This window comes from Saimiri boliviensis, chromosome 12, assembly GCF_048565385.1.
Source record: "Saimiri boliviensis isolate mSaiBol1 chromosome 12, mSaiBol1.pri, whole genome shotgun sequence".
In the NCBI taxonomy this organism is placed as follows: Eukaryota; Metazoa; Chordata; class Mammalia; order Primates; family Cebidae; genus Saimiri; species Saimiri boliviensis.
Genome location: NC_133460.1, coordinates 21,161,723 through 21,185,757, shown reverse-complemented (window position 1 = coordinate 21,185,757; position 24,035 = coordinate 21,161,723). Strand labels below are relative to the sequence as shown.

Genomic DNA, 24,035 nt, shown 5'->3' with positions numbered 1-24,035 from the left:
CCAGCCTGGGTAACAAGAGCGAAACTCCGTCTCAAAAAAAAAAAAAAAAAAAAAAAAAAAAAAAAAAAAAAATCTTCTCTTATGCTAGGCCAGGAAAGAAGACATGTGAGTTCTTCACATTGGCCCCTGCCAGTCTGCCCTTCCGAAGTAATGTGGAGCCTAAGATAAGTGACAGTGCGACAGCTGAGCAAGAAGTGGGAGGAATTACATTCACTCCACAGGGCTCGGATCACACCAGCAAGATACAGTCAGGCCTGGATCAACCTGAGCTCCAAGAGAAGATGGAAATTTCAGAAAGAAATATCAGAGGGCCAGGCGCAGTGGCTCACGTCAGTAATTCTAGCACTTCAGGAAGCCGAGGTGGGTAGACTGGTTGGGACCAGGAATTTGAGATCAGCCTGCGCAACACAGCAAAACTACTGCCTCTACAAAAAATACACACACACAAATTAGCCAGGTGTGGTATCACACACCTGTAGTCCCAGCTACTTGGGAGACTGAGGTGGGAGGATCACCTGAGCCTGGAAGGTCAAGGCTGCAGTGAACTGTGATCATTCCACCGTACCCAAGCCTAGATGACAGTGAGACCCTGTGAAAGAAAAGAAAAAAAGAAAAGAAAGAAAAAAGAGGCCAGGCGCGGTGGCTCAAGCCTGTAATCCCAGCACTTTGGGAGGCCGAGGCAGGTGGATCACGAGGTCGAAAGATCGAGACCATCCTGGTCAACATGGTGAAACCCCGTCTCTACTAAAAATACAAAAAATTAGCTGGGCGTGGTGGCACGTGCCTGTCATCCCAGCTACTCAGGAGGCTGAGGCAGGAGAATTGCCTGAGCCCAGGAGGCGGAGGTTGCGGTGAGCCGAGATCGCGCCATTGCACTCCAGCCTGGGTAACAAGAGCGAAACTCCGTCTCAAAAAAAAAAAAAAAAAAGAAAGAAGAAAGAGAAGAGGAGGGGAGGGAACGGGAGGGAGAGGAGTGGGGGAGAGGGGGAAAGGGTGGGGAAGAGGAGGGAGGAGGGGAGGGAGGTGGGGGAAGGAAGGGAGGGAGGGAAAGAAAGATCACAGAGGCTGCTCCCAAATGACCCGCTCCTAAATTCCTCCTAGAGGTCTGTTTTATTTAGGCAAGCCCTTAGTACAAGGTCAGATACTCAGTAAGTGCTTATTATTCTTTGTGTTTCTAATATGATGTCCCACAAGAGTTTTTTTTCTTTTCTTTCTTTCTTCTTTTTTTTTTTTTTTTTGAGACAAAGTCTCCCTTTGTCACCCAGGCTGGAGTGCAATGGCATGTTTCGGCTGACTGCAATCTCTACCTCCCGAGTTCAAGTGATTCTCCTGCCTCAGCTTTCCAAGTAGCTGGGATTACAGGCACGCACCACCACCCCCAGCTGATTTTTGTATTTTCAGTAGAGACCGTTTCACCATGTTGGCCAGGCTGGTCTCGAAACTCCTGACGTCAGGTTATCTGCCTACCTCAGCCTCTCAAAGTGCTGGGATTACAGGCATGAGCCACCACGGCCTGCCATTTTTTTTTTTTTTTTTTTTTTTTTTTTTTTGGAATGGAGTCTTCCTCTGCCAACCAGGCTGGTGTGCAGTGGCGTGATCTCGGCTTACTTTGGCCTTTGCCTCCTGGATTCAAGCAATTCTTGTGCCTCAGCCTCCTGAGAGGCTGGGATTACAGGCACACACCACCACGCCTGGCTATTTTTTGCATTTTTAGTATAGATGCAATTTCACCTTGTTGCCCAGGCTGGTCTTTTTTTTTTTTTTTTTAAACCGGGTTTCACCATGTTGGCCGGGCTAGTCTGGAACTCCTGAACTCAGGTGATCCGCCCGCCTTGGCCTCCCAAAGTGCTGAGATTACAGGCATGAGCCACCACACTGGTTTCAAATTCCCGAGCTCAATCAATCCACCTGCCTCGGCCTCCCAAGGTGCTGGGAATACAGCCGTGAGCCACCGAGCCCCAGCCTGATGTCCCAGGGGAATTTCCGTATGCACCTCCCGAGCCCTCTCCCAGGGCCTGCCACTCACCCTCAATGACATAGATCTTCTTCTGAAGCTCAGTGAATAAATCTTTTAGCTTCTCAAATGTGTCCAGAATCTTCACAAACTCTCTCGCAGGTTTTGAGGCAAATTTGTGGAGTGTCTCCTGACTCTCCTTGGTCTGAAAATTCTTTCCAATCTGTGAGGGAGTAGAGAGTGAGGAGCTGGCATTCCCCCAAACCTCAGTCCAGTTTCCTATTATGCTTACAAGAGTCTGGCCCCAGGGAGAAAGGGACCTGGGGTTCGGGAAGAGGAGAGGGAAGGCGAGACGCACAAAGAAGCCGGGGCCCGGGGCCCATACCCCAATGATGTAGCGGATGATGTCTTTGGCCGCATCGATGTTGCCATTGTCGGTGGCTTCCCCGTCTGTGATGATGATGAGCACTTTGGTGGCATCTGGCCGAGCCCCCAGCTTCTCCTGGAACACCTCTTTCCTATGTCCAGGAAAGGAGGAGGTGAGAGACTCCCTCAAACCAGGGCCTGAGGTCTCCTTCCCCACCTGCTCATCGAGTCACCGCTGTACTGGTTACGAAAAAGGCCTTCCCGCCTCTCCCAGGCCAGGATTCCAAGCCTGCAGCGGTCACCTCTGAACCTTCTTGCTGCCATCCCTCTCCCTCTGGACCAGTGATCCTCACACTGCAGCCTGGGCAGCCCAGAAGGTGTCCCAGCCAGAGCCCCTGGTCAGGAGGAGGAGGTTTTGTGAGGAATGACTCTGTCCTTCCTACCCTCCATTGCAACCACATGGCCACCGTTCTTCAATCAGTTATAGATGTTGATCCAGGTGAGATTTCAATGGGGAAGAGAGAGTCCCATAGCTGAAGAAAACTGGAGAGTCACTCCTCCAGAGCAAGCTTTCCCTGCACCTCCTCGGCCTTCCCATGGTTCCCAGGCTGCCTACGGATCTTTACTATAGCAGCGAACCTAGTAAACTACCGTGACTTTTTTCTCTGTCAATTTCCCCCCTAAATCATGAGTTCCTCAAGGAAAGGACCATGTTGGGTTTGTTGCTGTATCTCTGGCTCCCAGTACAGAGGGGGTGCTTGGGCATGCGAGATGAAGGGAGAACTAGTGTTACAGCTCTTTTAGAATTTGTCTAGCAGGCGTTCTGTTTCTTGCCAAAAATCCCCACCATGCAAAAAATAAAAATACTAATAAAATAATAATAAAGAAGGGAGAACTGAACACCAGATGGGCTGAGGCTAAAAATTTCTGCTGTGGGAGTTCCAGACAAGCCTGGGCAACATAGCGAGACCCCAACTCTGCAAAGATGAAAACAATTAGCCAGGTGTGGTGATATGTGATTATATGCCAACTACTCAGGAGGCTGAGGCAGGAGGATTGCTTGAGCCCAGGAGTTTGAGACTGCAGTGAGCTAGGATCATGCCACTGCACTCCAGTCTTGAGTTTAAAAAAAAAGAAAAAGAAAATCCCTGCCTTGCCCACAGCCTTCCTTTGAGCAAGCTGGGTTGGGCATAGCTCTTACTATGAACCATCTCACCCACCAACACCTGCTATCAAGATTGCTGGTTCCTTCTTGGATGCAAAATGCTTCTCCAATCTCCATCCACACACACATGGGCCTATCTCGGGTCCTGTTCGTGGATTTCCACCCTGGTTTAAACAACCGTTATCTCTCATCTGGACTTTTCAGTAGCCTCATAACTGGTCCCATCGCTTCCACCCGCCCTTGCCCCCTCTACACTCTAATATCCACCCTGCAGCCAGAGGGATCTTTTTAAAAACGTAAATCAGATCATCACTCCTCTACTCAAAACCTCTAATGACGTCTCATCTTACTTAGAGGAAGGCCAAAGCCCTCACTATGGCCTCTAAGTCACTAACCCATCCAACCCTCAAGATCTCTCTGACCTTATCACCTACTATTTTCCCCTCTCACTTATTTCTCTCCAGCCACATTGGTGTCCTGGTTCTTCTTTTTAAATTAAAAAAAAATTTTTTTTTTTTTAGAGATAGGATCTTGGTCTGTTGCCCAGGCTGTAGTACAATGGTGTGATCATAGCGTACTGCAGCTTCAAACTCCTGGGCTCATAGGCCAGGTGTGGTGACTCACACCTATAATCCCAGAATTTTGGGAGGCTGAGGCAGGTGGATCAATTCAGGTCAAGGGTTTGAGACCAGCCTGGCCAACATGGGAAAACCCTATCTCTACTAAAAATACAAAAAAAAAAAAAAATTAGCCAGGCATGGTGGCACAGGCCTGTAATCGCAGCTACTTGGGAGGTTGAGGCAGGAGAATGGCTGGAACCTGAGAAGCGGAGGTTGCAGTGAGCTGAGATGGGGCCACTGCACTCCAGCCTGGGCAACAAGAGCAAAACAAAACTCTGTCTCGACAACAACAACAACAACAAACCCAAATAAACAAACAAAAACTCCTGGGCCCAAGAGATCCTCTGGCCTCAGCGTCCCAAGGCAGTGGGATTACAGATCATGCACCTGGCTTAGACTTTCTCTTTTGGATTTAGTTAGTACAAAGTGGATTTCTGTCATGTACAACCGAAAGAACCTGCAGTAAAATTGTTCCACTTTAATTCAGACAATCAACTGCCCCTTGCTGTACCTACCTACTGAGTTCCCATGCCCTGCAGCTAGAAGGAGATAGGTCACCCAGAATGCGCTCTCCTGCAAAAGAGAACTCACGCGACATAGTTGATGGCACCGAAGGTGTTGGTCAACTGCAACATGTGCTCTACGGGCCTCAGCAGAACGTCAGGGTCCTTCTGTTTAACGTAATCTAAGAAATTAAATTCCGTTTTGTATTCTGTGGAAAACTGAACAGCAGCAAACTAGAAAAGGAAGGAAGAAATGATATATAGTTACATATCTCTTTCCATTTGTCTGTTCCAAACTCACTTTTTTTTTGAGATGGAGTTTTGCTCTTGTTGCTCAGGCTGGAGTACAGTGGCGTGATCTCAGCTCACTGCAACCTCCACCTCCTGGGTTCCAGCGATTCTCATGCTTCAGCCTCCCAAGTAGCTGGGATTATGGGCACATGCCACCATGCCTGGCTAATTTTTTTGTATTTTTAGGAGAGACGGGGTTTCACCGTGTTGGCTAGGCTGGTCTCGAACTCTTGACCTCAGGTGATCCACCTGCCTTGGCCTCCCAAAGTGCTGGGATTACTGGTGTGAGCCACCACGCCCAGCCCCAAACTCTACTTCTTTTTCAAGTCCCTACTGGGTCTTCTTCTGCCTCCCAGGCTGGAGCACGGGGAGAAATCATAGCTCACGGCAGCCTCAGCTCCCTAGGCTCAAGCCATAACCTCCCACCTCGGCCTCTGAAGTAGCTGGGACTACAGGCACCACACCCAGATGACTTTTGTATTTTTAGACCACATGGACCCATGGAAAGCTCCTAAGTTCACGTGTTAAAATTCCAAGAGGGCTTTCTACCTTTCCCTCAACCATCTCCTCCCTTCGGAAATTCCCAGTTCTCAGAGAAGAGATTCTGGCTGGCCTAGCTTCAGTCAGGTGTTCACCCTGGCCCAGCCAACTGCCAGCACACTTGGCTAGTTCTTATTTTTTGTAGAGACAGGGTCTTGCTATGGTGCCCAGGCTGGTCTCAAACTCCTGGCTTCAAGTGATCCTCCTGGCTCAGCCTCCCAAAGTGCTGGGATTATAGGAGTGAGCCACTGTGCCTGGCTCAATCTTAGGCAGGACCTGCGCAACCCGACTCCACATCAGTCCCTCAGATCATTCTTTTGAAAATGAGGTAATATAAGAATAAGCACAGAAATAAAATGAAATAAACGTCTGCTCCCTCACGTAATACTGTGTACCTAGCTCCTGTTTTCTGGGTCCACCTACGTCATTGACAGGGATGGGATTTGGTAGCCATATTTCTGCTAAGTGACCCGGCTTAACTAGACACAGCTGGCTGGGCCGGGGTGGACACCTGACTGAAGCTAGGCAGCCAGAATCTCTTCTCTGACAACTGGGAATTTCCAAAGGGAGGAGTTGGTTGAGGGGAAGGTAAAAAGCCCTCTTGGAATTTCAACACATGAACTTAGGAGCTTTCCATGGGTCCACGTGGTCTAAAAGCGCTAAGGGAGCCAGTCTACAGAGACTGGGAAAAGAGAAGAAGGAAGCTAAGATGCAAAAAGAAATAGAAATGAGAACTAGCCGGGCACAGTGGCTCATGCCTGTAATCCCAGCACTTTGGGAGGCCAAGGCAGGAGGATCTTTTGAGAAATCCAGGAGTTTGAGACCAGTCTGGGCAACACAGTGATACACCATCTCTACAGAAAATTTAAAAATTAACCGGGCACATTTGATCCTCATTTGAGGATCATTTGAGCCCAGGAGTTTGAGGTTTGAGGCTACAGTGAGCTGTGATTGTGCCACTGTATTCCAGCCTTGGGGACACAGTAAGACCTTATCTCAAAAAGAAAAAATGGCCAGGCGCATTGGCTCACATCTGTAATCCCAACACTTGAGGGAGGCCAAGGCGGGCGGATCACCTGAAGTCAGGAGTTCGAGCGAGACCAGTCTGGCCAACACGGTGAAACCCCATCTCTACTAAAAACACACAAATCAGCTGGGTGTGGTGGCAGGTGCCTGTAATCCCAGCTACTCAGGAGGCTGAGGCAGGGATAATCGCTTGAACCCGGGAGGCGGAGGTTTCAGTGAGTCAAGATCGCGCCATTTCACTCCAGCCTGGGCAACAAGAGTGAAACTCTGTCTATATAAAAAAGGAAATAAGAACTAGAGAGCCTCCTAGAACTTTCTACTCCCTGGTTCTTTTTCTTTTTTTTTGAGACGGAGTTTCGCTCTCGTTACCCAGGCTGGAGTGCAATGGCACGATCTCGGCTCACCGCAACCTCCACCTCCCGGGTTCAGGCAATTCTCCTGCCTCAGCCTCCTGAGTAGCTGGGATGACAGGCACGCGCCACCATGCCCAGCTAATTTTTTGTATTTTTAGTAGAGACGGGGTTTCACCATGTTGACCAGGATGGTCTCGATCTCTTGACCTCGTGATCCACCCACCTCAGCCTCCCAAAGTGCTGGGATTACAGGCTTGAGCCACCGCGCCCGGCTTTCTCCCTGGTTCTTGTTCCTTCTACAGGCCCAGTTGCAGCCGTGCCCATAGGTTCTGAGGATGCCACACACTAAAATTTCCTTTCATGGTGTAAGCCAGTTCAGGTAGGCATCTGTTGCCTGCAACCAAGAATCCTAACATTTTTACCTGGTAGGAAGTGTTGCTGAGTTTCTTCATCACATCCTTCATGAATTCCAGAATTTTCTCAAATTCATCCGGCTGCAAGCTCCCCGAACCATCAAACAGAAATACGAGGTCAACGTTGCCCTTGATACATTCTGCAGAGGTCAGACGCAAGAGACCCAGTGAAGCGCCTCTGGTGTTTGACCCGTCCATGCCGGTTCTCTCTAGGAGCAGCCACCTGGAGGTAATTTTACCCACTGAGTCCCCAGTTCCTTACCCTGAAAACCAGGGCGCCCCTGCAACACGGGGCCCTGCAGATTCTGGTGGAAGAGGTAACACAGGCCACTCAGATAGGTGTTCTGGTCACACATTCGAGACAGCCCAGGGTCACAGGCCTAAAGGAAGCAAAGGCCACAGATTTGGGTCTCCCACTGGTTATGTGTCTTTTGGGCACCGTCAACCAAGAATAAGAACGTTCAGAGTCCTCGTCCCTCCCTCACTCCCTCTATCCAATGGCTAGCAAGGGAAAGAATGCCCATGTCCACAGTCACTGGTGCCCGTCCCTCCCATCCTGCCAATCCTGCCATGCTCACTGCCTGGAAGATAAACTCTAGCCTCCTTAGCTGGGCTTACATTGCACGCAACCCCACGTTTACAGGCCCATCTTCTCCTAGGCCCAACCTCCCTGTCTGTGTTTCAGCCAAATCAAATTATCAAGATTCCCAGAATACACAGTGTCTTTCTTTCTTTCCTTTCTCTCTTTCTTTGTTCTGTTTTTGTTTTCTTTCTTTTTTCTTTTCTTTCTCCCTTCCCCTTCCTTCCTTCTTTCCTTTTCCATTTCCTTTTTTTTTTTTTTTTTTTTTTTTGAGAGAGAGAGTCTTGCTCTGTTGCCCAGGCCAGAGTGCATCTTGGTGTGATCTTGGCTCACTGTAACCTCCACTTCCCAGGTTCAATCAAGTGATTCTCTTGCCTCAGCCTCGTGAGTAGCTGGGACTACAGGTGCCTGACACCATGCCCAGCTAATTTTTGTATTTTTAGTACAGATGGGCTGTCACTATATTAGCCAGGCTGATCTCGAACTCCTGACCTCGTGATCCACCAGCCTTTGCCTCCCAAAGTGCTGGGATTACAGGCATGAGCCATCACGCCCACTCGATCCATTCATCCATCTGTCCTTCCTTCCTTTCTTTCATTTTTCTCTTTTTTCTTCTTCCTTTTTCTTTCTTCCTCTCTTCTCCTCTCCCCTTCCTTCAGTCATTCTTTCCTTCCTTCTTTCCCTCCTCTTTCTCTCTCTTCTTTCTTTTTCTTTCCTTCCTTCCTTCCTGTCACTCCCTTTCCCTCCCTTCTTCCCTCCTTCCTTCCTTCCCTCCTTCCTTCCCTCCTTCCTTCCCTACTTCCCTCCCTCCCTCCCTCCTTCCTTCCCTCTTCTCTCTCTTGGTTTCACTCCCATAACCCAGGCTGGAATGCAGTGGCACAATCAGGGCTCACTGCAGCCTCAACTTCCTGGGCTCAGGTGATTCTCTCACCTCAGCCCCCCAAATAGCTGGGACTACAGACACATGCCACCATGTCTGGCTAATGTTTTTTCATAGAGATGGGGTTTTGCCATATTGCCCAGGCCACTCTTAAGCGCCTGGGCTCAAGTGATCCACTCGTCTCAGCCTCCCGAAGTCATTTCCTTCATTTACCACTCTTTCCTGCCAGACTGCAATTTCTTCAAAGTCTGGGCTTGTATCATGATCATTTTTTTGTTTTTGTTTTTGTTTGTTTTTTTTTAGACACAGTCCTTGCTCTGTCTCCCTGGCTTGGAGTGTGGTGGTGTGATCATAGCTCACTGCAGCCTTGAACTCCTGCCCTCAACTGATCCTCCCAAGTAGCTGGGACCACACTTGTGTGCCACCATGCCCAGCTAATTAAAAAATATTTTCTTTTGGTAGGGACAGGGTTGCCCAGGCTGGTCTTGAACCCCTGGCCTCAAGCAGTCCTCCAGCTTTGGCTTTCTAAAGTGCTGGAATTACAGGTGTGAGCCACTGGCCCAGCCTCATCAACTTTGTATCTCACTCCCCTTCCTCCATCAGAACCTCACCCAACGCCTGGCATATAATAGTAGCTAAATAGCCGGGCGCGGTGGCTCAAGCCTGTAATCCCAGCACTTTGGGAGGCCGAGGCGGGTGGATCACGAGGTCAAGAAATCGAGACCATCCTGGTCAACATGGTGAAACCCCGTCTCTACTAAAAATACAAAAAATTAGCTGGGCATGGTGGTGCGTGCCTGTAATCCCAGCTGCTCAGGAGGCTGAGGCAGGAGAATTGCCTGAACCCAGGAGGTGGAGGTTGCGGTGAGCCGAGATCGCGCCATTGCACTCCAGCCTGGGTAACAAGAGCGAAACTCTGTCTCAAAAAAAAAAAAAAAAAAAAAAAAAAGTAGCTAAATAAATAGGCTGTACTTAAATACTGGATTAGTATTTCATTCAGTCTTCCACCTCTCACACAGAAGGATGCTAGCTGGGATAAATGGGAAAGAGCCATGAACTTGGAATCAAACAAGAATTTTATTCAAATCCCGACTCAAGTCTCTTAACCCCTTTGGTCCTGTTTCCTTGTTTGCAAATCGTGTACCCTGATCCCTGTCTCACCTGAGTGTCGTGAGGGTTAATGGTGGCGCATGCCTGTAGTCCCAGCTACTTGGGAGGCTGAGGCAGGAGAATTGCTTAAACCCAGGAGGTGGAGCTTGTGGTGAGCTGAGATGGAGCCATTGCACTCCAGCCTGGGCAACAAGAGTGAGACTCCATCTCAAAAAAAAAAAGAAAGAAAGAAAGAAAGAAAGAAAAAAAAGATAAAGTGTGAGTACAGTGGCTCACACCTATAATCCCAGCACTTTGGGAGCCCGAGGCAGGTGGATCACTTGAGGTCAGTAGTTCGAAACCAGCCTGACCAACACAGCAAAAACCCATCTCCACTAAAAATAGAAAAATTGGCCAGGCTTGGTGGCACGTGCCTGTAATCTCAGCTACTCTGGAGGCTGAGGCAGGAGAATCGCTTGAACCCCACACGGCAGGGTTGCAGTGAGCTGAGATTATGCCATTGCACTCCAGCCTAGGTGACAAGAGTGAAATTCTGTACCCCCGCTAAAGAAAGGAGTGTTTCCTAAAGTTTAGGCATTTGCGTAATGCTTCACAATATCTGCCACATAAGCATATTATTTTCTTAATATTCTTCTTTAAATTTTTAACTTCAGCCTCTTCTTACTCAATATGATCTAGGATATTATAAATTTGATGTGCTTGATATATTTTTTTAACAAGCCATTAAAGCCATATAAAGAAATATATAACTATGAAAACATTAAAAGCTTGTATACCATTAAAAATCATATTGCATATCAATGATTGTAGATATTTCATGTTTGGAAGAAAAGTGACATAAATTCTTGAAAATAGCTGACTACTGGGTGTGGTGGCTCACACCTGTAATCCCAGCACTTTGGGAGGCTGAGGCAGGAGGATTTCCTGAGTTCAGGAGTTCAAGACCAGTCTGGGGCAATGTGGTAACACTCTATCTCTACAAAAAATACGAAAATTAGCTGGGCGTGGTAGCATGTGCCTGTAGTCCCGGATAATTGGTAGGCTGCGGTGGGAGGATTACCTGAGCCCAGGGAGGTTGAGGCTGCAATGAGCTGTGATCACACCACTACGCTCCAGCCTGAGCAATGGAATCAGACCTTGTCTCAAAAAAAAAAAAAAAAAAAAAAAAAAAAAAAAAGCTGGCTTATCATTGGTTCTCAATAAACACTAATTGACTCTGATAAATGAGGACCAATAATTGACTTATTGGTTCTCAATAAACGCTAATTGACTTTGACCTTCTGTGGAAACCTTTATCCACATTCTTCTTCTTTTCATTTCTCATTCCCTGAATGAGCTTCACGGGCTCTGATAACGCCACTGTGCAAAATTCTTACCAAAATGCTTCCACCTGTGGGGTCTGTTGCCAAGGTCATTCCCAAGTACTTGGAGGTATAGTTGGAACCTGTAGGCACCAGAAGGTTGCTCTGGAGGAGCTCAAGCAATCTAGGTGGGCTGGGGCCAGCCTCAGTGTCCCCAGGATCCCATTCCTCCCAGCTCACCCGCCAGTTACTCACCTCTCAGGCTGACTGGCAGGCAGTGTCCTGTGTCTGGCTGGCACTGATAGAGGCTTCCTGTGCTGTTCCCCTCTCCTGGAGCTCCCACGAAGACCCTGGTGAGAAATCTCACCTGTAAGAGGGAGTGGCCTAGATCTGTACCCACCCACTCCTGCCCGCTAAGGAGGTTCAGATCTCCCGCTGCATTTTTTCCAAGCACTGCAGCCATTCCCCTTCAAGAAGGTGTCTCTGAGCCAGGTGCAGTGACTCACGCCTGTAATCCCAGCACTTTGGGAGGCTGAGACGGGCGGATCACCTGAGGTCGGGAGTTTGAGACCAGCCTCACCAACATGGAGAAACTCTGTCTCTATTAAAAACACAAAATTAGCCAGGGAGTGGTGGTGCATGCCTGTAATCCCAGCTACTCAGGAGGCTGAGGCAGGAGAATCACTTGAACCCAGGAGGCGGAGGTTGCAGTGAGCCGAGATCAAGCCATTGCACTCCAGCCTGGGCAACAAGAGCGCAACTCCATCTCGGAAAAAGAAAAAAAAAAAAAAGAAGGTGCCTCTGGTCTGGCAGCAATGGCTCATGCCTGTAATCCCAGAACTTTGGGAGGCCCGGGGTGGGTGGATCAACTGAGGTCTGGAGTTCGAGACCAGCCTGGCCAACACGGTGAAACCCCATCTCTATTAATAATGCAAAAATTAGCCAGGTGTGGTGGTGGGCACCTGTAACCCCAGCTACACAGGAGTCTGAGGCAGGAGAATAGCTTGAACTCCATAGGTGGAGACTGCAGTGAGCCAAGATGGAGCCGCTGCACGTCAGCCTGGGCGACAAGAGCAAAATCTGTCTCAAAAAAAAAAAAAAAAAGAAGAAAAGAAAAGAAAAAGAAGGTGCCTCCGTCCTCACCTCTTTCCTACAGAATCCCAGAGAAATAATTCCAAATACCAGAACCCTAAAAAGTTAAGGTTCCTTTGCATTTAGTCTCGGAGGCCCAGAGACTGATCCGCCAGAATGTCTCATGACAGGTTCTTTCATTCAGTCCTTAATTCAAAAGCCATTCATGGCTTACCTACTGCGTGCTGGACGGTGGGGTATTTGAGAAGGGTTAGGAAGGGTGAACAAACCCTTGGCTTCCAGGCACTGGCAGCAGTAAGGGACCAAGGGGCCGGCAGGAACCTACTGGGCGATGCAAACTGTTTGGGGCTGGGATCTTTCCCTGTTCGACACTTCCATGGACCCCTGCTCGCCCCTAACCGTCTTTTTGATCCCTCATTCCTGTCTCCGAGGATTCCCACGACAGGCTCTTCCAGACAGGAACCCCTGGAGAGCTGCCCCGTGCCACCGACTGACCCAGGGGATGGTCGGGGAGGCGGCCACCGCCTCGGGGTCTGCCCCAGGGCGGGCATCGCAGGGAGGACTTGGGGATCACAGCTCACCCGTTTCCGACCTGCAAGACGCGGTATCCAAAATGCCTCCCGGCTCGAGGTGGGGAGAAGCTCTGCGCGCCCCGCACGTCCAGGTTGTAGCTCGAGGTCGGTGCTGAGGAAGGCAAGAGGGGTCATATGCTACCCAATGATCCCCGCCCCTGCACGTGCCCAGCAGGTGGCCAGCCCCACGCCCACCTGGCTCTCACTCCCCAGACCGCCCGCACCGGGTGGGCGGAGCAGACCCGCGCTCTGCGCTTCCCCTCCAGGGTGTTGACTTCAGGGAATATGGAAGGAGCGACTCCCAGCCCCCCAGAGCTCTGAAAGCTCTTCCCAGGGCCTGAGGACACAATTTCCCGTTTGGCCTCTCTGCAAAGAAGGAAAGATGAGAAGTCAGAGGCCCCAGAAAGAGGAGCAGATCCGAGGGGCCCTGAGACAGAGGGTGGCCAAGTTCCCAGGAAGAGGCCAACATGGGGATGCCCCAGGGCCGGGTGCGCTTCCACCACCCACTCTGCGGTCATGGGGCCCAGGCGCCCCTTCCCATATTCTCAGATTCTAGCTCCCTTGATCCATGGGGGGCTGCCTCCCCACTCCCTGCTCGAAAGGCCAGTCTTTCAAGCACCGGTAGATTTCCCAGCCCCCTTCCCCTTCATGCGGCCTGCCTAGGCACCCAGGCTGTCCTTTCTGCCTTATTTTCTCTCCCGGCATGGAGTTTAGTTCAGAGCATCCTAGGACGTCAGGGAGGTCGGGCCTTCATTTGTTTAGCTGAAGCTCTGGAAAGGGGGAAAGGACTTGCCTAAAACGCACAGGGGTGGTACCACCGGCGGCACCCCCCCCCCCCCCCCCCCGATGGCCCAGAGCCCAGCACTCCCCACTCAGCTCTACCTACTCATTAACTATCTGCCTTTTGTTTGTTTGTTGTTTAAGAGACAAGGTCTCACTCTGTCCCTCAGGCTGGAGTGCATTGGCACGATCTTGGCTCACTGAAACCTCCACCTTCTGGGTTCAAATGATTCTCATGCCTCAGCCCCCTGAGTCGCAGGGATTATAGGCATGTGCCACTACACTCATCTAATTTTATTGTATTTTTAGTAGAGACGAAGTTTTGCCATGTTGGCCAGGCTGGTCTCAAATTCCTGACCTCAGGTGATCCACCCGCCTCGGCCTCCTAAAGTGCTGGGATTACTGGCGTGAGCCACCAGCCCCAGCCCCATCTGACTTTTTAAAGACTCCACTGCTCCTTCTTATGCTCCCTTCTCTGTCTTTACCTCCACCCCTTGCCTAGTTGTTTCTTTTACTTCCCCACTCCCCAGTTTCTCCTTCCAAGATCCCAGGGCCCCATACCCCTAAGACCAAGCCCACTTTTAGGGGGCAGCTCCTTGTTAAGCCCAGCTCCACCAAGCCCTGCAGTTTCTCTGGTCACAGACACATGTCCCATCCCCTGCCTCCTCCCTTGCCTACCAAAGAAAAAGAACCCAGACAGCAGCGCCATGGCCATCACGATGATGCCGAAATCCTTCATTCTTCCAGCACTGGAGGGACCTGTGGCTCCAGGGGCAGCCTCAGGAGACCCTTGGGATTTGCTGGCGACCTAGACAGGGTAAAATAGGAAAATGATCATGCCCTTTGGCCTCTTACAGTGGTACTTTCTCACAGAAGCACCAGGCTGGTGACACTCTTGGGCGGGGAGGGAGGCGCGCCTGTAGGGGTTGTGAAACCGCAGGGCTTCAGGGAGGAAGTGTAAGCAGGTTAGAGACATTTCCTGTGGCTGCTTGCATTTTCACATCATCTGAAAGCTGACAGCATGGGGAGATGACTGTCTTCACTGCTGTCACGGTCTGTCACTAACACCCCAACTAGGGACTCTGTAAAGCTCAGCAGAGGACCATGCCAATAAACGGTGGCAAAATTACCATGGAATGCTATGCAGCAGTGAAAAAGAATGAGGGAAGGAACAGTAAAATGGGGGGGAAAGTGACATAGCTTTCTCTTGACCTAGAAAGATGCACATGAACTACTATTAAAGAAAAGAGCAGGTTACAGAATGGTGTATTTAGTAACTCGTTTTGCTTCTAAAAGATAATACCTAAAAAATTGGAGGCCAGGTGCAGTGGCTCAATGGCCGTAAACCCAGCACTTTGAGACTTGAGTTGTAGGTGAGAGGATCCCTTAAAGCCAGGAATCAAGACCAGCCTTGGCAACAAAGCAAAACTTTGTCTTTTAAAAAAAAAAATCTGTCCGGGCGCGGTGGCTCACGCCTGTAATCCCAGCACTTTGGTAGGCCGAGGCGGGTGAATCACGAGGTCAAGAGATCGAGACCATCCTGGTCAACATGGTGAAACCCCGTCTCTACTAAAAAAAAAAAAAAAATGCAAAAATTAGCTGGGCATGGTGGTGCGTGCCTGTAATCCCAGCTGCTCAGGAGGCTGAGGCAGGAGAATTGCCTGAAACCAGGAGGCGGAGGTTGCGGTGAGCCGAGATTGCGCCATTGCACTCCAGCCTGGGTAACAAGAGTGAAACTCCGTCTAAAAAAAAAAAAAAAATTTTTTTTTTAAATTCTTTAAAAAAAATTGGGGCGGGGCGCGGTGGCTCAAGCCGTAATCCCAGCACTTTGGGAGGCCGAGGCGGGTGGATCACGAGGTCGAGAGATCAAGACCATCCTGGTCAACATGGTGAAACCCCGTCTCTACTAAAAATACAAAAAATTAGCTGGGCATGGTGGCGTGTGCCTGTAATCCCAGCTACTCAGGAGGCTGAGACAGGAGAATTGCCTGAACCCAGGAGGCGGAGGTTGCAGTGAGCCGAGATCGCGCCATTGCACTCCAGCCTGGGTAACAAGAGCGAAACTCCGTCTCAAAAAAAAAAAAAAAAAAAAAAAATTGGAGGCCGGGTGTGGTGGCTCACGCCTGTAATCCCAGCACTTTGGGAGGCCAAGGTGGGTGGATCACCCGAGGTCAGGAGTTCCAGACCAGCCTGGCCAACATGGTGAAACCCCATCTCTATTAAAAAAAAAAAAAAAAAAAAAAATTTTTAATAATTGGAGAAAATATTTGCAAATCATATCTCTAATAAGGGATTTGTCTCCACAATACACACACACACACACACACACACACACACACATATATACATATATATTTTTAGACAGAGTCTCAGTCTATTGCCAAGCTGGAGTGCAGTGGTGCGCATATCTTGGCTAACTGCAAACTCTGCCTTCTGGGTTCAAGCGATTCTTCTGCCTCATCCTCCTGTGTAGCTAGAATTACAGGTGTGCACCACCATGCCTGGCTAATTTTTGTATGTTTAGTAGATACGGGGTTTCACCATGTTGACGAGGCTGGTCTTGATCTCCTGACCTGTGATCTGCCCACTTCGGCCTCCCAAAGTGCTGGGATTACAGGCTTGAGCCGCTGTGCCTGGACACCAGAATATATTCACACAAAAAAAATTTTTTTTGAGGCAGAGTTTCGCTCTTGTTACCCAGGCTGGAGTGCAATGGGGCGATCTCGGCTCACTGAAACCTCTGCCTCATGGGTTCAGGTGCATGCCTGTAATCCCAGCTGCTCGGGAGGCTGAGGCAGGAGAATCGCATGAACCCAGGAGACAGAGATTGCAGTGATCCAAGATCTTGCCATTGCACTCCGGCCTGGGCGACAGAGCAAGACTCCATCTCAAAGAAAAAAAAATTAGTTTTAAACACCACTGCACTCAAACCAACCTACCTAAGTTTCTAAATGAGCAAAGGGGCTGAGTAGACATTTCTCCAAAGATGATATGTAAATGGCCAACATGCACATGAAATGATACTTAACGTTATTAGTCATTAGAGAAATGCAAATCAAAACCACAATGAGATCTACTCTTTACACCTACTAGGATGGCTAGAGTTTAAAACAAAGGAAATAAGCTTTGGTGAAGATGTGAAGAAATTGGAACCCTGGTACACATTGCTGGCAGAAATATAAAATGGTGTGGCTGCTGGGCCAGACACTTTGACAGTTCTTTTTTATTTTTAATTTTTTTGAGACAGGGTCTCACTCTGGTCCAGGCTGGAGTGCAGTGGTGTGATCTCGGCTCACTGCAGCCTCAACTTCATGGGCTCGAGTTGTTCCCCCACCTCAGCCTCCTGAGTAGCTGGGACTACAGGTGCAGGGCACCATGACTGACTAATTTTGTATTTTTTGTAGAGATGGGGGTCTCACTACCTTGCCCAGGCTGGTCTTGAATTCCTGAGCTCAACTGATGTGCCTACCTCAGCCTCCCAAAGTGTTGGGATTGCAGGCATGAGCCACCATACTCAGCCCGACAGTTCTTTAAAAAAGTTACACATAGGCTGGGCGTGGTGGCTCATGCTTGTAATTCCAGCACTTTTGGGAGGCTGAGGTCACCTGAGGTCAGGAGTTTGAGACCTGAGGTCACCTGAGATCAGGAGTTCGAGATCAGCCTGGCCAGTATAGCAAAGCACCGTCTCTACTAGAAGTACAAAAATTAGCAGGTTGTGGTGGTGTGTGCCTGTAATCCCAGCTACTCAAGAGGCTGAGGTGGGAGAATCGCTTGAATCTGGGAGGCAGAGGTTGCAGTGAGCTGAGATCACACCACTGTACTCCAGCCTGGGTGACAGAGTGAGACTCTGTCTCAGGGAAAAAAAAAAAAGTTGAACGTAGAGTTACCATATGACCCAGAAGTTATTCTAGGTATATACCCAAAAGAACTGAAATCGTATGTTCATACAAAAACTTATACATGAATTACCATAGCAGTATGAATAATGATTCATACTAGCCCCAAACTGGAAGCAATCCACACGTTCATCAACTGACAAACGGATAAACAAAATAGGGTATAGCCATACAATGTAACATTATTCGCCTGTAAAAAAGAATCAGACCAGCTGCGGTGGTTCACACCTGTAGTCCCAGCACTTTGGGAGGCCAAGGCAGGCAAATCAGCTGAGGTCAGGAGTTCAAGACCAGCTTGACCGACATGGTAAAACCCCCTCTCTACTAAAAATACAAAAATTAGCTGAGGGTGGTGGTGCGCGCCTGTAATTCTAGCTACTCAGGAGGCTGAGGCAGGAGAATCACTTGAACCTGGGAGGTGGTGGTTGGAGGCGGAGTTTGCAGTGAGCAGAGATCACGCCACTGCACTCCAGCCTGGGTGACAAAGTGAGTCTCCATCTAAAAAAAAAAAAAAAGAAAAAAAAAATCTAGTACTGGTACATGCTGCAATATGAGTAAGCCTTGAAAATACACTTAGTGAAAAAAAGCCAGCAAAAAACGTCTCATGTGGTCTGACTCCCTTAAGTGAAATATCCAGAACAGGCAAATCTAGAGAGACAGAAAGCAGATTGATGCTTGCGGGAGATGGGAGAAATGGAGACTAGGGATCCACTACTAATGGGCATGGGGTTTCGTTTCAGGTGATGAAATGTTCTGGAAATAGACCATGGTAATGATTGCACAATTTCGTGAATGTGTTTTAAAACCACTGAATTCTACACTTTTTTTTTTTTTTTTTTGAGACAGGGTCTCATTTTTTAGTTTTTGAGACAGGGTCACCCAGGCTGGAGTGCAGTGGTGCGATCATGGCTCACTGTAGCCTTGACTTCCCTGGCTCAAGCAATCCTCCCACCTCAGCCTCCCAAATAGCTGGAACTACAAGTGTGTGCCACCACAGCTGGCTAATTTTTGTATTTTTTGTAGAGACAGGGTTTCGCTGTGTTGGCTAGGCTGGTCTCAAACTCCTGGGCTCAATCGATCCTCTCTCCTTAGCCTCCCAAAGTGCTGAGATTACAGGTGTCAGCCACCATGCCTGGTGAATTGTATACTTCCGAATGGTGAGTTTTATGGTATATGAATTGCATTTCAATAAAAAATAAAAATGAAATTATATATGTATGTATATATTTGTTAACTAGGAAAGGATATACAACCACACTCTAAATGTGGTTAGTTCTGCAGAATGAAGTTTATACATTTCTATATAGTCTGCAGGGTTTTTTTTTTTTTACAATGAGGATGTATAACTTTACCATTAAAAAAAATTAAACTATCGGCCGGGCGCGGTGGCTCAAGCCTGTAATCCCAGCACTTTGGGAGGCCGAGGCGGGTGGATCACGAGGTCGAGAGATCGAGACCATTCTGGTCAACATGGTGAAACCCCATCTCTACTAAAAATACAAAAAATTAGCTGGGCATGGTGGCACGTGCCTGTAATCCCAGCTACTCAGGAGGCTGAGGCAGGAGAATTGCCTGAACCCAGGAGGTGGAGGTTGCGGTGAGCCGAGATCGCGCCATTGCACTCCAGCCTGGGTAACAAGCGCGAAACTCCGTCTCAAAAAAAAAAAAAAAAAAAAATTAAACTACCATTAAAAAACATAGGCCATGGCCGGGCGCGGTGGCTCAAGCCTGTAATCCCAGCACTTTGGGAGGCCGAGGCGGGTGGATCACGAGGTCGAGAGATCGAGACCATCCCGGTCAACATAGTGAAACCCCGTCTCTACTAAAAATACAAAAAATTAGCTGGGCATGGTGGCGCGTGCCTGTAATCCCAGATACTCAGGAGGCTGAGGTGGGAGAATTGCCCGAACCCAGGAGGCGGAGGTTGCGGTGAGCCGAGATCGCGCCATTGCACTCCAACCTGGGTAACAAGAGCGAAACTCCGTCTCAAAACAACAACAACAACAAAAAAAAACATAGGCCAGACGTGGTAGCTCACACCTGTAATCCCAGGAGTTTGGGAGGCTGAGGCAGGCGGATCGCCTGAAGTCAGGAGTTCAAGACCAGCCTGGTCAACATGGTGAAAGCCCGTGTCTACCGAAAATACAAAAAAATTAGCTGGACATGGTGGTGGGCACTTGTAATCCCAACTACTCTGGAGGCTGAGGCAGGAGAATCCCTTGAACCCAGGAGGTGGAGGTTACAGTGAACCGAGATCATGCCATTGTACTCCAGCCTGGTGGACAAGAGCGAGACTGAGTCTTAAAAAAAAATAATAAATAGCCGGGCGCGGTGGCTCACGCCTGTAATCCCAGCACTTTGGGAGGCCGAGGCGGGTGGATCACGGGGTCAAGAGATCGAGACCATCCTGGTCAACATGGTGAAACCCCGTCTCTACTAAAAATACAAAAAATTAGCTGGGCATGGTGGCGCACGCCTGTAGTCCCAGCTACTTGAGAGGCTGAGGCAGGAGAATTGCTTGAACCCAGGAGGCGGAGGTTGCAGTGAGCTGAGATCGTGCCATTGCACTCCAGCCTGGGTAACAAGAGCAAAACTCCATCTCAAATAAATAAATAAATAATAAAAATATTGGCTGGGCACGGTGGCTTATGCCTGTAATACCTGCCCTTTCAGAGGTCAAGGCGGGAGGATTGCTTGAGCTCAGGAGTTTAAGACCAGCCTGGGCAACTTAGCAAGAACTTGTGTCTACTGAAAAAAAAAAAAAAAAAAAAAGTTAGCCAAACATGCTGGTGCACCCCTGTAGTCCTAGCTTCTTGGGAAACTGAGGTGGGAGGACTGCTTGAGCCCAGGAGGTGGAGGCTGCAATGAGCTATGATCATGCCACTGCACTGCAGCCTGGGTGACAGAGTGATACCCTGTCTTTATACACAGACAAAAACATAAAAATATTCAAAACACAACAGAGTGAAGGAAGTATATTCTTTTATAAGAAATTGAGAAGGCTCTTCAGATTCTTTCTGTTCTGTGAAGAAATTCTGTTCAACCTGCAAAGATGTCACTGGCCTGAGGAAACCTTTTCAGACAGATTATCTATCATCTCTACTGTCCTCAGCTGGAACGGGAAGAGCTGGCTTGTGGTAATTAGAAGATATTACACAGTCTTTTGAAAATTCAGTTAAGATCAGATAATTCAGGCTGATTTCTTTGATTCTCTGTTGAGTAGTTCCAACTTCCTTCCAACCAAATTCTTTTTTGTTCTGACATTACAAAGAGAGTATATATTTTAAATTCAAACGCTGTGGAAGTGTATGAAGAAGAAGGATAAGCATTGTTTTTTGGTTTTTTTTTTTTTTTTTTTTTTTTTTTTTTTTTGAGACGGAGTTTTCGCTCTCGTTACCCAGGCTGGAGTACAATGGCGCGATCTCGGCTCACCGCAACCTCCGCCTCCTGGGTTCAGGCAATTCTCCTGCCTCAGTCTCCTGAGTGGCTGGGATTACAGGCACGCGCCACCATGCCCAGCTAATTTTTGTATTTTTAGTAGAGACAGGGTTTCACCATGTTGACCAGGATGGTCTCGATTTCTTGACCTCGTGATCCACCCGCCTCGGCCTCCCAAAGTGCTGGGATTACAGGCTTGAGCCACCGCGCCCGGCCGGATAAGCATTGTTTTAATGTTCACCCCCCATCCCTAAATCCCAGGAGGAATCGTTGTTAACAATTGAAGCCTTTGGACGGTCGAGGTGGCTCATAGCTGTAATCCTAGCACTTTGGGAGGCTGAGGTGAGTGGATCACTGGGTGAGGAGTTCAAGACCAGCCTGGCCAACATGGTGAAACCCCATCTCTACCAAAAACACACAAAAAAATAGCTGGGTGTGGTAGCAGGCGCCTGTAATCCTAGCTACTCAGGGGTCTGAGGAAGAAGAATCGCTAGAACCTGGGAGGCCGAGGTTGCAGTGAGCCAAGACCACGTCATTACACTCCAGCCTGGGCAACAGAGCGAGACTCCATCTAAAAAAATAATAATAATTGAAGTCATATATTTTTTATGAACAACAACAAAATTTAGGCCAGGAGCAGTGGCTCACACCTGTAATCCCAACACTTTGAGAGGCCGAGGAGGGCAGATCGCCTGAAGTCAGGAGTTCAAGATCAGCCTGGCCAACACAGTAAACTCTCCCTCTGCCGATCTACTACTAAAAATACAAAAATTAGCCATGGATGGTGGTGGACATCTGTAATCCCAGCTACTCAGGAGGTCGAGGCAGGAGAATCATGTGAACCTGGGAGGCGGAGGTTGTAGTGAGCCAAGATCGTGCCACTGCACTCCAGCTTGAACAATAGAGCAAGATTCTGTCTCAACAAAACAGTTTTAATAGTTAACTACACAGGTTTGACCTGTTTGGAAAAACTATAATTATTTCACCACAGAACATCTAACTGAGAATTAATGGTTAAGTCAGCCATCTCCTGTGTGAACGTTTTCCCTCAGGCCATCTCAAAATTTAGATACTTGAATTAGGATTTAAGTTTCGGCAGGCAAGCTTATGTGCATTTATCATAATATGTTTTCAGATTTAAAAAAAAAAAAAACTGGGCTGGGTGCATGGCTCACACCTGTAATCCCAGCACTTTGGGAGGTTGAGGCAGGCAGATCAAGAGTTTAGGAGTTTGAGACCAGACTAACCAACATAGTGAAACCCCATCTCTACTAAAAATACAAAATTAGCTGGCAACTTGGACAATGCACAGCTCCATAGCCACCAAGACAGGGAAAACCAAAGACCCTCCATCTAATTTTTGAAATACATAAACCTCCCAGGACTCTTTAAAGCCAGCTTTAGGCTGGATGGGTGGCTCACACCGGTAATCCTAGCACTTTTGGAGGCTGAGGTGGAAGGATCACTTGAGCCCAGGAGTTTGACACCATCCTGGGCAACATAGTGAGACCTCATCTCTATTTTTAAAAATTAAATTAAATTAAAAAATAAAAGCCAGATTTGTGTATCATTTAAACTCATTAACGTTCACCCTTTAAAAGAGTATAGTTTGTGAGTTTTGACAAATGTATACTCTTGATTAACCACTATGACAATCAAGATACAGAATCTTTCCCTCACACTCAAAAACCCTTTTTGCTACTTAGTAGTGAATTCTTGCATTTACCCCAAACCCTGACAACTATTGATCTGTTCTCTGTCCCCACAGTTTTGTTTTTTCAGAATAACCTATAGAAGGAATCATGTAGGGTCTTTTTTTTTTTTTTTTTTTTTTGAGGCAGAGTCTTGTTCTGTCACCTAGGCTGGAGTACAGTGGTGTGATTTCAGCTCACTGCAACCTCTGCCTCGTGGGTTCATGTAATTCTCCTGCCTCAGCCTCCTGAGTAGCTGGGATTACAGCCACCAGGCCTGACTAATTTTTGTATTTTTAGTAGAGACGGGTTTTCACCATGTTGGTCAGGCTGGTCTTGAACTCCTGACCTTGTGATCCACCCGCCTCCGAAAGTGCTGGGATTACGGGCATGAACCACTGCCCCTGGCCTCATGTAGGGGCATGAAGCCCCTTAATCTGTTTTGTGCTACTCTAACAGAATACCTGAGACTGGGTAATTTATAAAGAACAGAGATTTATTATTTGGCTTATGGTTCTAGAGGCTGGGAACGCCAAGGCTAAAGAACCTGCATCTTGTGAGGGCCTTCTTGCTGTGTTATTCCACAGTAGATGGTATCACATCACATCTTTTGAATGAGACAGGATTCAAAGAACAAAAGATTGAACTCACAGCATCAAGTCACTTTTTTTTTTTTGAGATGGAGTCTCACTCTGTCACCTAGGCTGCAGTGTAATGATGCGATCTCGGCTCACTGCAACCTCTGCCTCCCGGGTTCAAGCAGTTCTCAGCCCCAGTCTCTTGCAAGTCCCTTTATAATCAGCATTAATCTATTTAGGGAAGCAGAGCCCTCAAGACCTAAATACCTTCCATTAGGCCCCACCTCCCAATACTGGTGCATTGGGAATTCCTTTTTTATTTATTTTATTTTATTTTTGAGACAGAGTCTCGCTCTGTTGCCAGGCAGCAGGCTGGAGTGCAGTGGCACAATCTCGGCTCACTGCAACCTCCGCCTCCCGGGTTCAAGCAATTCTCCTGCCTCAGCCTCCCAAGTAGCTGGGACTAGAGGCGCACGCCACCACACCCAGCTAATTTTTGTATTTTTAGTAGAGATGGGGTTTCACCATGTTGGCCAGGATGGTCTCGATCTCTTGACCTGGTGATCCGCCCGCCTCGGCCTCCCAAAGTGCTGGGATTACAGGCTTGAGCCACTGTGCCCGGCGGGGATTCCTTTTTTAAAGCATGCTCTTGTGGGACACATTCAAACCATGGTGTATGGTGTATAGTAGCCTTTTGTGCCTGGCTGCATTCACTTAGCATAATGCTACTGAAATTCATCCATGTTGTTGCTTTTTTTTTTTTTTTTTTTTTTTTTTGAGGCATAGTTTTGCTTTTGTTCCCCAACCTGGAGTGCAATGGCGCCATCTCAGCTCACTGAAACCTCCACCTCCTGGGTTCAAGCGATTCCCCTGCCTCAGCCTCCCA

General features: G+C 48.3%; 1 protein-coding gene and 1 non-coding gene across 3 annotated transcripts in view; one reads left to right on the top strand and one right to left on the bottom strand.

Moving 5' to 3' along the window:
- Window positions 1–14,449, bottom strand: part of ITGAL (integrin subunit alpha L) — a 55,542-nt gene extending 41,093 nt beyond the window's left edge. The window contains exons 1-9 of one of the 2 annotated variants that reach the window (XM_003930073.4): window positions 14,225–14,449; window positions 12,776–12,878; window positions 11,358–11,452; window positions 11,178–11,245; window positions 7,494–7,611; window positions 7,241–7,371; window positions 4,697–4,842; window positions 2,340–2,472; window positions 2,027–2,177 (exon numbers count right to left, since the gene is read on the bottom strand). In XM_003930073.4, the coding sequence (XP_003930122.1) occupies window positions 2,027–2,177; window positions 2,340–2,472; window positions 4,697–4,842; window positions 7,241–7,371; window positions 7,494–7,611; window positions 11,178–11,245; window positions 11,358–11,452; window positions 12,776–12,878; window positions 14,225–14,285 (1,006 nt within the window). In that variant the 5' untranslated portion in view covers window positions 14,286–14,449. Of the gene's footprint in view, window positions 1–2,026; window positions 2,178–2,339; window positions 2,473–4,696; window positions 4,843–7,240; window positions 7,372–7,493; window positions 7,612–11,177; window positions 11,246–11,357; window positions 11,453–12,775; window positions 12,879–14,224 lie in introns of those variants that run through there. The other variant, XM_074382024.1, reaches the window with a different exon arrangement.
- LOC120367456 (U7 small nuclear RNA) lies at window positions 3,105–3,166 on the top strand. Its single transcript, XR_005581840.1, has one exon. It is a non-coding gene; the product is annotated as a U7 small nuclear RNA (small nuclear RNA).
- Window positions 14,450–24,035: the final 9,586 nt, after the last annotated feature.